At 37.2% G+C, this 12,644-nt stretch overlaps 1 protein-coding gene across 1 annotated transcript; it reads left to right on the forward strand.

Moving 5' to 3' along the window:
- The first annotated feature begins 5,969 nt into the window (after positions 1–5,969).
- Positions 5,970–12,635, forward strand: prim1 (DNA primase subunit 1). Its single transcript, XM_027144804.2, has 13 exons — positions 5,970–6,196; positions 8,217–8,374; positions 8,530–8,636; positions 8,750–8,823; positions 9,291–9,427; positions 10,294–10,352; positions 10,459–10,568; positions 10,664–10,761; positions 11,060–11,195; positions 11,540–11,609; positions 11,823–11,926; positions 12,069–12,167; positions 12,286–12,635. The coding sequence occupies exons 1-13, from the start codon at positions 6,088–6,090 to the stop codon at positions 12,303–12,305; spliced, it is 1,281 nt and encodes a 426-aa protein (XP_027000605.1). The 5' UTR covers positions 5,970–6,087; the 3' UTR covers positions 12,306–12,635.
- The last annotated feature ends 9 nt before the right edge of the window (positions 12,636–12,644 follow it).

The following is a 12,644-nucleotide window of genomic DNA, read 5'->3' on the forward strand; positions in this document are numbered from 1 at the left end:
GCTGAGATTTTCACAGAGGAACCCACTGTTTATTAGTTAAGGTAAGTTAAGGCTACCCTAATCCTAATACTAACCCTTCCCTAACACTAACCCTATCCCTAAGGTAAGGTAAGGTAAGGTAACCCTAACCCTAATACTAACCCTTCTCTAACCCTAGCCCTAAGGTAAGGTAAGCCTAACCCTAATACTAACCCTTCTCTAACCTAGCCCTAAGGTAAGGTAAGGTAACCCTAACCCTTCTCTAACCCTAGCCCTAAGGTAAGGTAACCCTGACCCTAATACTAACCCTTCTCTAACCCTAGCCCTAAGGTAAGGTAAGGTAACCCTGACCCTAATACTAACCCTTCTCTAACCCTAGCCCTAAGGTAAGGTAACCCTGACCCTAATACTAACCCTTCTCTAACCCTAGCCCTAAGGTAAGGTAAGGTAACCCTAACCCTAATACTAACCCTTCTCTAACCCTAGCCCTAAGGTAAGGTAACCCTGACCCTAATACTAACCCTTCTCTAACCCTAGCCCTAAGGTAAGGTAACCCTAATACTAACCCTTCTCTAACCCTAGCCCTAAGGTAAGGTAAGGTAACCCTAACCCTAATACTAACCCTTCTCTAACCCTAGCCCTAAGGTAAGGTAAGGTAACCCTGACCCTAATACTAACCCTTCTCTAACCCTAGCCCTAAGGTAAGGTAAGGTAACCCTAACCCTAATACTAACCCTTCTCTAACCTTAGCCCTAAGGTAAGGTAACCCTGACCCTAATACTAACCCTTCTCTAACCCTAGCCCTAAGGTAAGGTAACCCTAATACTAACCCTTCTCTAACCCTAGCCCTAAGGTAAGGTAAGGTAACCCTAACCCTAATACTAACCCTTCTCTAACCCTAGCCCTAAGGTAAGGTAAGGTAACCCTAAACCTAATACTAACCCTTTTAAACAATATTGCACATGGTATGATATTCATGTACATTTAGTAAATATTGTGAATTATGATGCATGCACACAATAATACAGTAATACGACTGTATTATTTATACTATACTGTACTATATTTATAATCACAGTGTTCATTGTGTAAGGTCTGCTGCTTGCTAAAATTGGAGGAGTAACAGAATTTGATGGCCACTGATAGGAAAGACCTCCTGTGGCATTCTGTGGTTGTCTTCGATGGCCTCAGTCAATGGCCGAATGTGCTCCGGTAGGACTACTGTGTCTCTTTCAGAGGGTGTGATGTGTTTGGCAAGGACACTGAGAAGTTTCCTTCCGCATTCTCCTCTGAGAAACTTTAGCCAGATACTCCAGCTCCACTCCAATCACAAAGCCTGCTTACCACAGATAGTAAAATACTTGAGTCTCCTGAGGATGTACAGGCAACATTGACCTTTCTTGTATAGAAGGAAGGTGATTTGGTTGGAGGTAGAATGTATCAGGAAGGAATAAGAAAAGTATTGACAAAACTGTGGGGTATTTTCTAGAGCTGGTGATGTGTTTCACTGAGCATAAAATACTGAACATCTGAACATACCGCTTCAACTAATCCACAAAGCTTAAATACATCAGAGAGAGAGAGAGAGAGAGAGAGAGAGAGAGAGAGAGAGAGATTACATGAAAACATGAGTATTATGCTTGTCTTTCAGTGTCAGACAATGCCCTTATGACAAGAGGAACGTAGTCATAGCAACACTCTGAGTGTGTGAAGCTGTATAAAATGTGAATACAGATTCACATCTATGAATTCAAAGAAAAGGAGAGGGTCAGATTAAATATTTAATGGACACCTATCTGGTTTGTGTGTCTCGCAGCCTATCGTCCTTTCTCTCATCTCGTCTCTGTGGAAGAATGAAAAAAAAAATCTTGAATGAGAACAAAAGAACTTTGCAGACTTAATGAGCTTAAACCATATCTGCACTGCTATTCTAATTAAAAGAGATGCACATCAATGATGGTTGCTTGTAATATAGTCAGAAGATAGAGATGGAAAAGCTAAAATCTAACATCTATCACTAGCTTGATAATGAAACTATATTACTGCACTGCATTAAACCATGAGGTCTCATCAGTGGCATAAAAGCAGTGATAGAGGGCAAAATATTGCACATACACACACACACACACACACACACACACACACACACACACACACACACGCGCGCGCGCACGCACACACACACACACACACACAGACACAAAACTTTATTTATGATTTCTGGTCTTTAAGTATTCAGTATGCAGTGTTATAAAAGTTCTAACCTTTCCATTCAGACCAAAAGAACACTTAATTTTTTTTCTTCTTTTGTGTAATTCTGTGTTTTATTTCAGCAATGCTTGCTTTGTGTATCTTTAGTTTTGTCCTATAAAACCATTTTTGGGGTGAAAAATTTATATTTTCAATAATCCACACTGTTCATATTCACTGTCATTTGACTGTTGAAGGGGATCTCAACAACAGTCAACATTATTATCAAATTCTGAAAATGAGCAAAATGTACTCTTTCAGCTGAACTGAGGATCAAACTCAGTTCACTGGCATTTTGCCACAACCACATTACCACCGCAAACTGTTTAATTGCCTTAATACAATAGTTATAGTTAACATCATTGCCAACATCCTCACAAGCTTTAATAAGGTAACTGGCTATAAATTAATAGGAAATGAATTGTTCACACTCACTCTAATAATTGGAAACTTGTTTAAATTAAGTTAATATAACTAGATGTTTTAATAAGGAACTTATTTCTCATATAGACTGACGATATATTTTTCAGTGTGTGCAATCACCTGAAAATCCTGTCAATAGGTATGTCACAAATAGCATAAGCAAACACTACTCTACACCATTGTGTAGTATAAATAGTGTGTGTAGTGTGATCACACCGACAATTCCAACAAGAAAAAGTGCACTTCACTGATGCACTTATTCAACGGATTGAAAAGAAGAGTGTAACACTTCATGCATTTAGTGGTCGCAATTTTCTGTGTCCAACTGCAAAACTCAAACCAAATCTCACACCACACATATTAAAACATTAATAAGAGTGGGCACTTGTATTGCAGATCTATGTCAAGATGTGGGTAAAAACCTAAAAAGTTTTAATACCTGTTTTGAGGGAAGCTTGTTTTGTCATCCTATGGAAAGGATTATAAAAAAAAAGGAAGGAAATTGGGGATTTTCCTCTAAGGAAGAGACGCTTCCGGCCCCACATGGAGGAACCGAAGAAACAGGAAAACTGAACAATGGAGTACTAGTGGTTTGAAGGTAGAGGGAGCTCAGGGGAGGAAGCCCTATAACACTGTCCAGAAGTAAGTCAGATAACTCTTGCTCCAGTCCCTCACCTCTGTGTTGCCCTTTGTTACTGACCTGATGCTGTGCCATTATAAATCAGAGCAGCTGATCAAATAAACAATCAGGTGCTAAATATACACACTTTAACCCTCTTTTAAGGACTCCACATGATCAGACTGTACTATTTGAAGCTGTTTCAGGCTATTTAATTAAAACAAATTTAGTAGAACTAATAATGAAAAATTGACAAAATTTCATTTGTTGGTATATATATATACAGTACAGACCAAAAGTTTGGACACACCTTCTAATTCAGAGTTTTCTTTATTTTCATGACTGAAAATTGTAGATTCACACTGAAGGCATCAAAACTATGAATTAACACGTGGAATTATATACGTACATAACAAAAAGTGTGAAACAACTGAAAATATGTCATATTCTAGGTTCTTCGAAGTAGCCACCTTTTGCTTTGATTACTGCTTTGCACACTGCTTTGGCATTCTCTTGATGAGCTTCAAGAGGTAGTCACCTGAAATGATCTTCCAACAGTCTTGAAGGAGCTCCCAGAGATGCTTAGCACTTGTTGGCCCTTTTGCCTTCACTCTGCGGTCCAGCTCACCCCAAACCATCTCGATTGGGTTCAGGTCCGGTGACTGTGGAGGCCAGGTCATCTGGCGCAGCACCCCATCACTCTCCTTCATGGTCAAATAGCCCTTACACAGCCTGGAGGTGTGTTTGGGGTCATTGTCCTGTTGAAAAGGTGGTGTATCCAAACTTTTGGAAGGTGTGTCCAAACTTTTGGTCTGTACTGTATATAAGCCTGAATAATTCAAGGTGGAGATGTGGACTAGAATTTCTATGTGTCTGTAACCAGGTTAGACAGTGGAGTAAGATTCCAGAGTACTTATGTAGGGTGTGAATCAGTATATCATTTACACAAGTTAAGGCATCGATAAGAACCCTGGCTCACTATACATTGGGACACTGATACATTATTGCTGAGATTCTAATTTCCTCATCACTGTGAAAACAAAAAACATTTATGTCATTTACATTTGTTACCTAAATCACACACATTTCTGTCATGTATTTCAAGCAGGATTGTAGGCTAGCTAATGGATTCTTTTAACCCAATAAACAATTAAAAGTAATTAAATTAAACAAAACAAAAAAAAAAAAAAAACAACAACAACATAGAATGTCAAATAAAAGTAAAAAAAAATCGTTAACAATGATCAATTGCTTACATTTCTGGTTGAGAGTTCGTATGTGCTCCATGTGGTCGTTGAGGACAACAATCTACACATCAATACAACATTTGTATATTTGTATTTGTATAGACTATATTTATAATCACACCCTCCGGTGTCACCCAAATGAGGATGAGGTTCCCCTTTGAGTTTGGTAGCTCTCAAGGTTTCTTCCTTTACCATTCAAGGGAGTTTTTCCTCGCCACAGTCGCCTCGCCTGAGTCACCTCAGACTTGCTCTAATATTAAGCTTGAATTTTTGTATTATATTAATCTTTATATTATTCTTTATATTAAACTTTTGTTTTATGTTTATGTTCTGTAAAGCTGCTTTGCGACAATGTCAATTGATAAAAGTCCTATACAAATCAATGTGAATTGAATTGAACTAGTTCTGTGAGCTGATCATGACACATTACCTTTGACCAAGAAAGCTGGTATATTTTCTTTGTAATTTAATAATGTTAATGGAAAAAATTCTAACTCAAACTCAGTCCTTTATTTTCTTACCTCGAGAGAGACATCGAACAATACAGTAAACATCTGTGTTCAATGTAGTAAACTGTGTGTTCAATATACTAAACATCTGTGTTCAATATAGTAAACATCTGTGTTCAATGTAGTAAACATCTGTGTTCAATGTAGTAAACATCTGTGTGTTCAATATAGTAAACATCTGTGTGTTCAATATAGTAAACATCTGTGTTCAATGTAGTAAACTGTGTGTTCAATATAGTAAACATCTGTGTTCAATGTAGTAAACAGCTGTGTTCAATGTAGTAAACATCTGTGTTCAATATACTAAACATCTGTGTTCAATATAGTAAACATCTGTGTTCAATGTAGTAAACATCTGTGTTCAATATACTAAACATCTGTGTTCAATATAGTAAACATCTGTGTTCAATGTAGTAAACATCTGTGTGTTCAATATAGGAAACATCTGTGTTCAATATAGTAAACATCTGTGTGTTCAATAAACTGTGTGTTCAATATAGTTAAAATCTGTGTGTTCAATATAGTATGAACATCTGAACATATTAACATCTGTGTGTTCATTTGCACTTTATCTGCCATATGCCTTGCGCTGCTTTATTTAATTTCTGTTAGTATTATCTGTATGCACCTTGGGACTGAGAGTAATGCAATTTCAAATTCTCTGTATGTATGTACTGTACATGTGGAAGATTTGACAATAAAGCAAAACTCCAACTTGAACTTAAACATCTGTGTTTAATATAGTAAACATCTACCCAAATATAGAAAACATGAAAGCTGAAACAAATAAAAAAAAAAAACTAGTTTTATGTGTGTGTTCTTATGTTAAATAATGCATTTTTCTTTGAGTGTTAAATGCTGTGTTTTTTATGTTATATGTTAAATGTTATCTGTTCTATATATCTATATATAACCCAAGCCTTTAGGGGGCAGCAGAGGGCAAAAAGCCACAAAGCACCAAGAAACAAAACACAACGTATTTCGTCACTTCCTAATATTTCCCGCGCTGGTTTTAACACAGCTGTCACTGAGCTGCACTAGTTTTTATTTCTAACCCACAATGTTGACCTCCGACTACGACCCCGCTTGTTTACCGGATTTACTGCCACTTTATTACCGCCGACTGTTCCCATATTCACAGTACTATCGGTGGCTAAGCTACGGCGGCGGTAAGTCTGCTAATGTCACACTGTTTATTGCGCTGTGAGTGAAACATACAAAAGCTTTAGCAAAACACTGATAACACCAAATCACCACAGAGTTATAGAACTCGTTTCTCTTGCGTTTGAACTGATTTAAGTCAAAGGGAAAGTAACTAATGTGTCCACAGCGCGTCACTACAATCGCCGGATGACGTCACGGACTCGTTTGTGTATTTTATTAGATGTAAATATTGCCAAAGAGAGAATAAAACGTAAATCAAAGAAGTTCATGGTTGGGACTAGGGTTGCAAAATTTCGGGAATTTTCAAGGCCGGAATCTTACGGGAATATATGGGAATTAACGGGAATAAACTGGGAATTAAAAAAAAAATGCAGAGTTGCCTATAACAAAGAACTTAAATGTAGTTAAAAAAAAAATGTTAACAGCATAATTTTGTTTAAAACAACAAGATGTAATGCAGTTTAAGTACCCTGCATTCCTCGGTCACTTGCACACAGCACACTGCTTACTGGAGGGCCATTGAGGCCAAACCCCCTGCATGTACTTGCATTCTCTCATAACATGCACAGTAACACTATTTTAGGGTAATTTAACTCGTTGCTTATTAGCATGAATATTAATAGAATACTGTCTATTTATTAGTACTTATTAAGCACATATTAATGCCTTATTCTGCATTACCTTATTCTACATTCTTAATTGTACCCAATACCTAAACTTAATAACTACCTTACTAACACTTAATAAGCAGTAAATTAGGAGTTACCACATGCACAGATAATTTGATGACCCTCCCCCACACACTCACTCCCCCGAAAAAAAATCCTAATAATTACAATTATTAAGTTTATTATGTTTATTACAAGCATAATAATGTTTATTATTTCATTGAGTAACAAAAGCATAATCAATTAAAGTTCTACTTACAATTGAATCAGTCTAGACCTCATTTTTAAAATTTGTATTACCTTGCATACATGTCTGCTTATGACCAAACAAAATGTTTATTTATGTTTTTATATGAATTTCCCTATATTTCCAATTAATTTCCATAAATTCCCGTAAAGTTTCCAGTTTTGAATATTTCCAAAATTCCCCAGATTAAGTTCCTGTGCAAAGTTTCCGGAAATTTACAGGAAATTTAACGGAAACTTTCCGCCCCTTTGCAACCCTAGTTGGGACAAAACATGATGATCAGTGATTGGTTGTTAGGGAACAGTGGTGATCAGTGATTGGTTGTTACGGAACAGTGGTGATCAGTGATTTGGTTGTTAGGGAACTGTGGTGATCAGTGTTTGGTTGTTAGGGAACAGTGATGATCAGTGATTGGTTGTTAGAGAACAGTGGTGATCAGTGATTGGTTGTTAGGGAACAGTGGTGATCAGTGATTGGTTGTTAGGGAACAGTGGTGATCAGTGTTTGGTTGTTAGGGAACAGTGGTGATCAGTGATTGGTTGTTAGGGAACAGTGGTGATCAGTGTTTGGTTGTTAGGGAACAGTGGTGATCAGTGTTTGGTTGTTAGGGAACAGTGGTGATCAGTGATTGGTTGTTAGGGAACAGTGGTGATCAGTGTTTGGTTGTTAGGGAACAGTGGTGATCAGTGTTTGGTTGTTAGGGAACAGTGGTGATCAGTGATTGGTTGTTAGGGAACAGTGGTGATCAGTGATTGGTTGTTAGGGAACAGTGGTGATCAGTGATTGGTTGTTAGGGAACAGTGGTGATCAGTGTTTGGAACATTGCACAAGCAAAATTTACATATGCAATCTCAACTCATAACCAGCAGCTATCATTTAAGCTGGAGAAGTGTAGGATATTTCAGTAACACAACTTTTATGCTAGTTTTTTTTTTCTAGTTAGGAAACTGTCATGTTTACATCCATGCAGGCCTCAAAAGCAACATTTCATGATATTCACATTACCTTTAGATGACATTATTCATTCCCCAAATATCTACTTCCTTACATATTTCTTGCATGTTACAGAATCTTCCTTCAGTATTCATATAAACATATTGTTCTTGACAGTGTCCAAGAACTACTTCCAGAACCGGGAATTCTCATTCACTCTCAAAGATGACATCTATGTTCGGTACCAGTCGTTCAGCACCCAGAGTGAACTGGAGAAGGAGATGCATAAAATGAATCCATATAAGATTGACATTGGTGCAGTTTACAGCCACAGGGTAAGCAGATGCACAAAGCAGTCAAACACGTAAACACCAGATTCTGCTGTCATGCACATACTATTGTTGTGTCTTTATAGCTGACACATGAACTTTTGATATGTGGAATGTGTGTGAATGTAAAGTTTATTCATGCCTTTTTCTGTGATTGACAGCCCAGCCAACACAACACAGTGAAGTCTGGAACTTTTCAGGCCCTGGAGAAGGAACTGGTCTTTGATATCGACATGACTGACTATGATGATGTCAGAAGCTGCTGCAGGTACTTGGAAATGTTTGCTTTATTTTGTCTCATCTTTATATTTTCCAACTGAGTCCTTATTCGCTATAATTACATTGTGTCTGAATTTTCTATTTATTCCCCCCCATCTTCAGTGCTGCAGATATTTGCTCCAAATGTTGGACTCTGATGACTATTGCCATTCGTATTCTGGATCGAGCACTGAGAGGTAAGAATTACAGCTTTAAAAGAGAGACAAAGAGCTGGTAAAGGAACTGTTTAGACCTGTAAGTGAATGCTTTGTGAACATTCCTCATTGTTAAAACTAAACATAAATGAATATATAAAATACATGAAAAAATAAAAGGATTCAGGATGAGTTGGTCATATAACTTTAACACCATGTTGCATTTCACTCCTAACTTATTCAAGCAATTTAGGAAGAGTATTTAAAGGTTCTGTTGCATATCATGGAGTTATCATTAAATACATAGAAAATCTCTTTGTTTTACACTTTATAGTACAAGCCTATATGCCTAATGTATAAATCAGAATAAAAATCACCCTGCTTCTTAGTTCAGCTGTTCATTTTAAATGCTAAATAGAAACAAGATTAGACTCAAGTAAAAGAGTAGAGTCTCATTCTGTATGGAAGAGCAGTTGTTTACATGCTGTTTATTTGTTGTTGTGGAACAGATGACTTTGGCTTCCAGCACCTCCTTTGGGTGTATTCAGGCAGGAGAGGAGTGCATTGTTGGGTTTGTGACGAAGCTGCCAGGAAGTTGTCAGTGGCAGCTCGTTCTGCTGTGGCAGAGTACCTCAGCTTAGTCAAGGTAATGCATGCTTCTTCATCCTTGTGAAAGCTACTTACAGTATATGTGTATGTACTATATATAATTTCAGGAAAACACTGGCATCAAAAAAATGATCCGGAGGTATTAAAAATCAAAGAATAGCATCAGTCTCGCTCACTGAAAGAAAATCATATTTGACTGCTTTGTCAACGATCACAGCAAAGACTGGACTCCTACAGCTACACTACATATCTATAGCCACATTGAATTTCTTCATTCTTCTCCTTCTTTCGGCTGCTCCCTCTGTGGGGACTCGACACAGCGGATCCTATGGTCCACAGGTTTTACACCAGATGCCCTCTCTGGTGCAAACCTCCCATTTTTATTCGGGCTTGGGCCCGGCACTGAGATCGGGGGATCCATCTGCAGGCTTTACTGAATATCTTCATTCAAATATTCCCTTACCTTTAGCTACGTTACATAAACACATCAAATAATGGTCTTGAAAATGACTACTTATTAATTGCTACTATTAATATTAGGCTTCAGTTTAAGCATTTACACAAGAATTATTCATGAAAATCCCATTAATTTCAGAGAAATGTGCTTATCCCACTGTGTGTGTGCGCACGTGTGTGTGTGCGTGTGTGTGTAAATTTATGCATAAGACTAACTAATGTACTGTAAACCCCTAAAAATCTAACAAAGTAACTGAAATGAAGGATTCCAAATTATCCCATATTATTATTTAAACATCGATGGATCTATACATTGAAATGCAATAACCATGAACCTCTATTTTCTGGTAAAATAAACATAGCAAGCAAAAATATCTCTTCATGTCTTGACTATTTTCACTGTTAAATTCTGTGATGTCTCATAACCTCCTCTGTCTGTTTATTTAGGGTGGTGAGGAGACGGTGAAGAAAGTTGTGCTATCAGACCCCATTCACCCGTTCATCAGGTTACATACTTGCACCCCTCATAAAGTTTGTTATTCAGCACACTATTAGATGCAGCCCATTGTATACTGCCACAGTGTCTGATCCTTCAACTGTTCTGTTTTACAGCCAGTCTCTAAATGTAGTGGAGCACTACTTCCCTCAGTATGCAATCGTTGAACAGGATCTGTTGGGCAGTAAAACAAGTGTTGACAAAGTGCTCAGCCTGTTACCTGAAGATATCCTTTATGTCAGAATTGATGTGTTTTAGCTCTGTTCCTAAAATGAATCTGTAGCAGGACATTGAGTGGTGGTGTTTCTTTAACATGTGCACATGTCAGGAAGGAGCTAATAAACACATACCAGACTGAGAAGAATCCAATGAAGCGCTGGGAACAGCTAAGAAGTGCAGTGCACCAGCACCAGAAAAGGGTATATCAGAGGGGCAAAAACTTCTTTGCGTTCTTTGTTTTATGTATCACTTATTTATAATTGAAGCAACTGTTACAAACACAGTACATTTTTACTGTACAGTATGTCAGAATAACAAAATGTTATTGGTTGTGTGTGAAATATAACTGTTCTGATGAGGACCAGTTTCTGGTTTGTTAATATGCCTAATTAACCACAATGACATGTACAATGCAATAGAAAGATTCCAGCCCTGTGCATGTGTGTGTGTGTGTGTGTGTGTGTGTGTGTGTGTGTGTGTGTGTGTGTGTGTAACCAGACAACCAGTAAGAAGGGGGCTCAGTACTTTGATAAGGAGATCATGCTGCAGTACTGTTACCCACGCCTAGATGTTAATGTCAGCAAAGGAGTCAACCATTTACTGAAAAGTCCATTTAGTGTTCATCCTAAAACAGGTGAGAATATTTTGACTCTGAGAGTAAAAATGTGTGTGGGCTGCTTTTTATTCTTACCAATTCCATCTGTACCAGCAGGGTTTTTTTTTCCTGTACCCGTCTGCTTTGCTTTCTGACATGGTTTTATTTCTCAAACTCTTAAAACATTTGTAATTTAGATTCACTGCAACCCAGAGTCATATCTGCATATTACACTTGTCATTGAAAAAGAACAAGTAATGTGATTTTTTTTTTTTTTAATTGTGTTCTTGATGCCATTCTAGTGAAGAATTCAGAAATTGTTCTGTATTAAGTATTTGAATGATGCAAATTATTCCTATAACGTCTCTGTCTCTGCTCATCAGGTCGAATTTCTGTACCTATTGACTTGAAAAATCTGGACAAATTTGATCCATTTGAGGTTCCTACAATCAGGTAGATATTTGTTTCCATATCATTATTTAATATGTTGAGTAAATAAATCATGTGTTTTTAAAGTTCATGAATATATGGAAAAACACACAGTACGGAGTATATAGTTTAATATGGAGTGTAATTTAACCTGAAATGAGAACATAGACCAAGAACTTAAAGCCTACCATGACAAAGACCATTGCTGTTCTGACCACATGATCTAATTGTGTACAGCCTTATCTGTGAAGAGCTGGACAAACCCCTAACTGCTGAGGAGGAGGCGGATATGAAAGATAAAGAAAATGAAACAGAACCTGGTGAACGACGCAAAATCAGAGGTGGGTGCCATCATTTATTGAGTCATAACATTGTCTTAACACTAATATTTGAATATTAATGGAGATTTTACATGCAGACTTCACCATGTCTCGTCTATACATACAAAAGTTTTCTATTCCATCTTTTTTTTTTCCCTTTCAGATTACAAGCAGACTAGTCTGGCCAAATATGTGAAGCTCTTTGATAATTTTCTGGATGCGATGGCTCGTTGTAGAAAGGGAGAGATGCTAAAGAAAAGTGGTATGCTCCTGAATGAAAGCTTTTCTGTATAGAATAGTACTTTGGAGGAAAATCTTTACAGATCATTATTCATGTTTGTGACCTGAGTAACTTTGCATTTTTTTTTTTATTTTGGCAGATCTTCAGAAAGAATTTTAAGTCACACTGATGGTCCAACACAACTGTTGAGTCAACTAAGAAAAGTCTAAGAACTTGCTGCTGGACTGCCTTATTCTTCTACAACACAGTTAAAGCAGTTTGCTATAATGAACATTGATTGGATGATTCTTGTATGGTTGACAAAATTAATGGTCATAAAACACAAAGGGACTCTTCATTTTCTGAATTTTCTCACAATGAACAGATTTTTTTTACTGTAGAAAAATGTCCCTCTGGTCTGTTAATGTGCTTGTTTTACCAATATTAAAGAAATTGTATATTATGTTAGTATGTGTGGAGGAACCAATAAATATAGCATTTAAAACTGAATTCATAGAG

This window comes from Tachysurus fulvidraco, chromosome 23 (assembly GCF_022655615.1).
Source record: "Tachysurus fulvidraco isolate hzauxx_2018 chromosome 23, HZAU_PFXX_2.0, whole genome shotgun sequence".
In the NCBI taxonomy this organism is placed as follows: Eukaryota; Metazoa; Chordata; class Actinopteri; order Siluriformes; family Bagridae; genus Tachysurus; species Tachysurus fulvidraco.

Excerpts from the sequence above, each read along its gene's own strand:
- prim1 (XM_027144804.2), top strand. The coding sequence starts at position 6,088 with ATGTTGACCTCCGACTACGACCCCGCTTGTTTACCGGATTTACTGCCA. Across the intron at positions 8,637-8,749 it reads GATGTCAGAAGCTGCTGCAG|TGCTGCAGATATTTGCTCCA; the intron begins GTACTTGGAAAT and ends CCCCATCTTCAG. Across the intron at positions 10,762-11,059 it reads TGCACCAGCACCAGAAAAGG|ACAACCAGTAAGAAGGGGGC; the intron begins GTATATCAGAGG and ends GTGTGTAACCAG.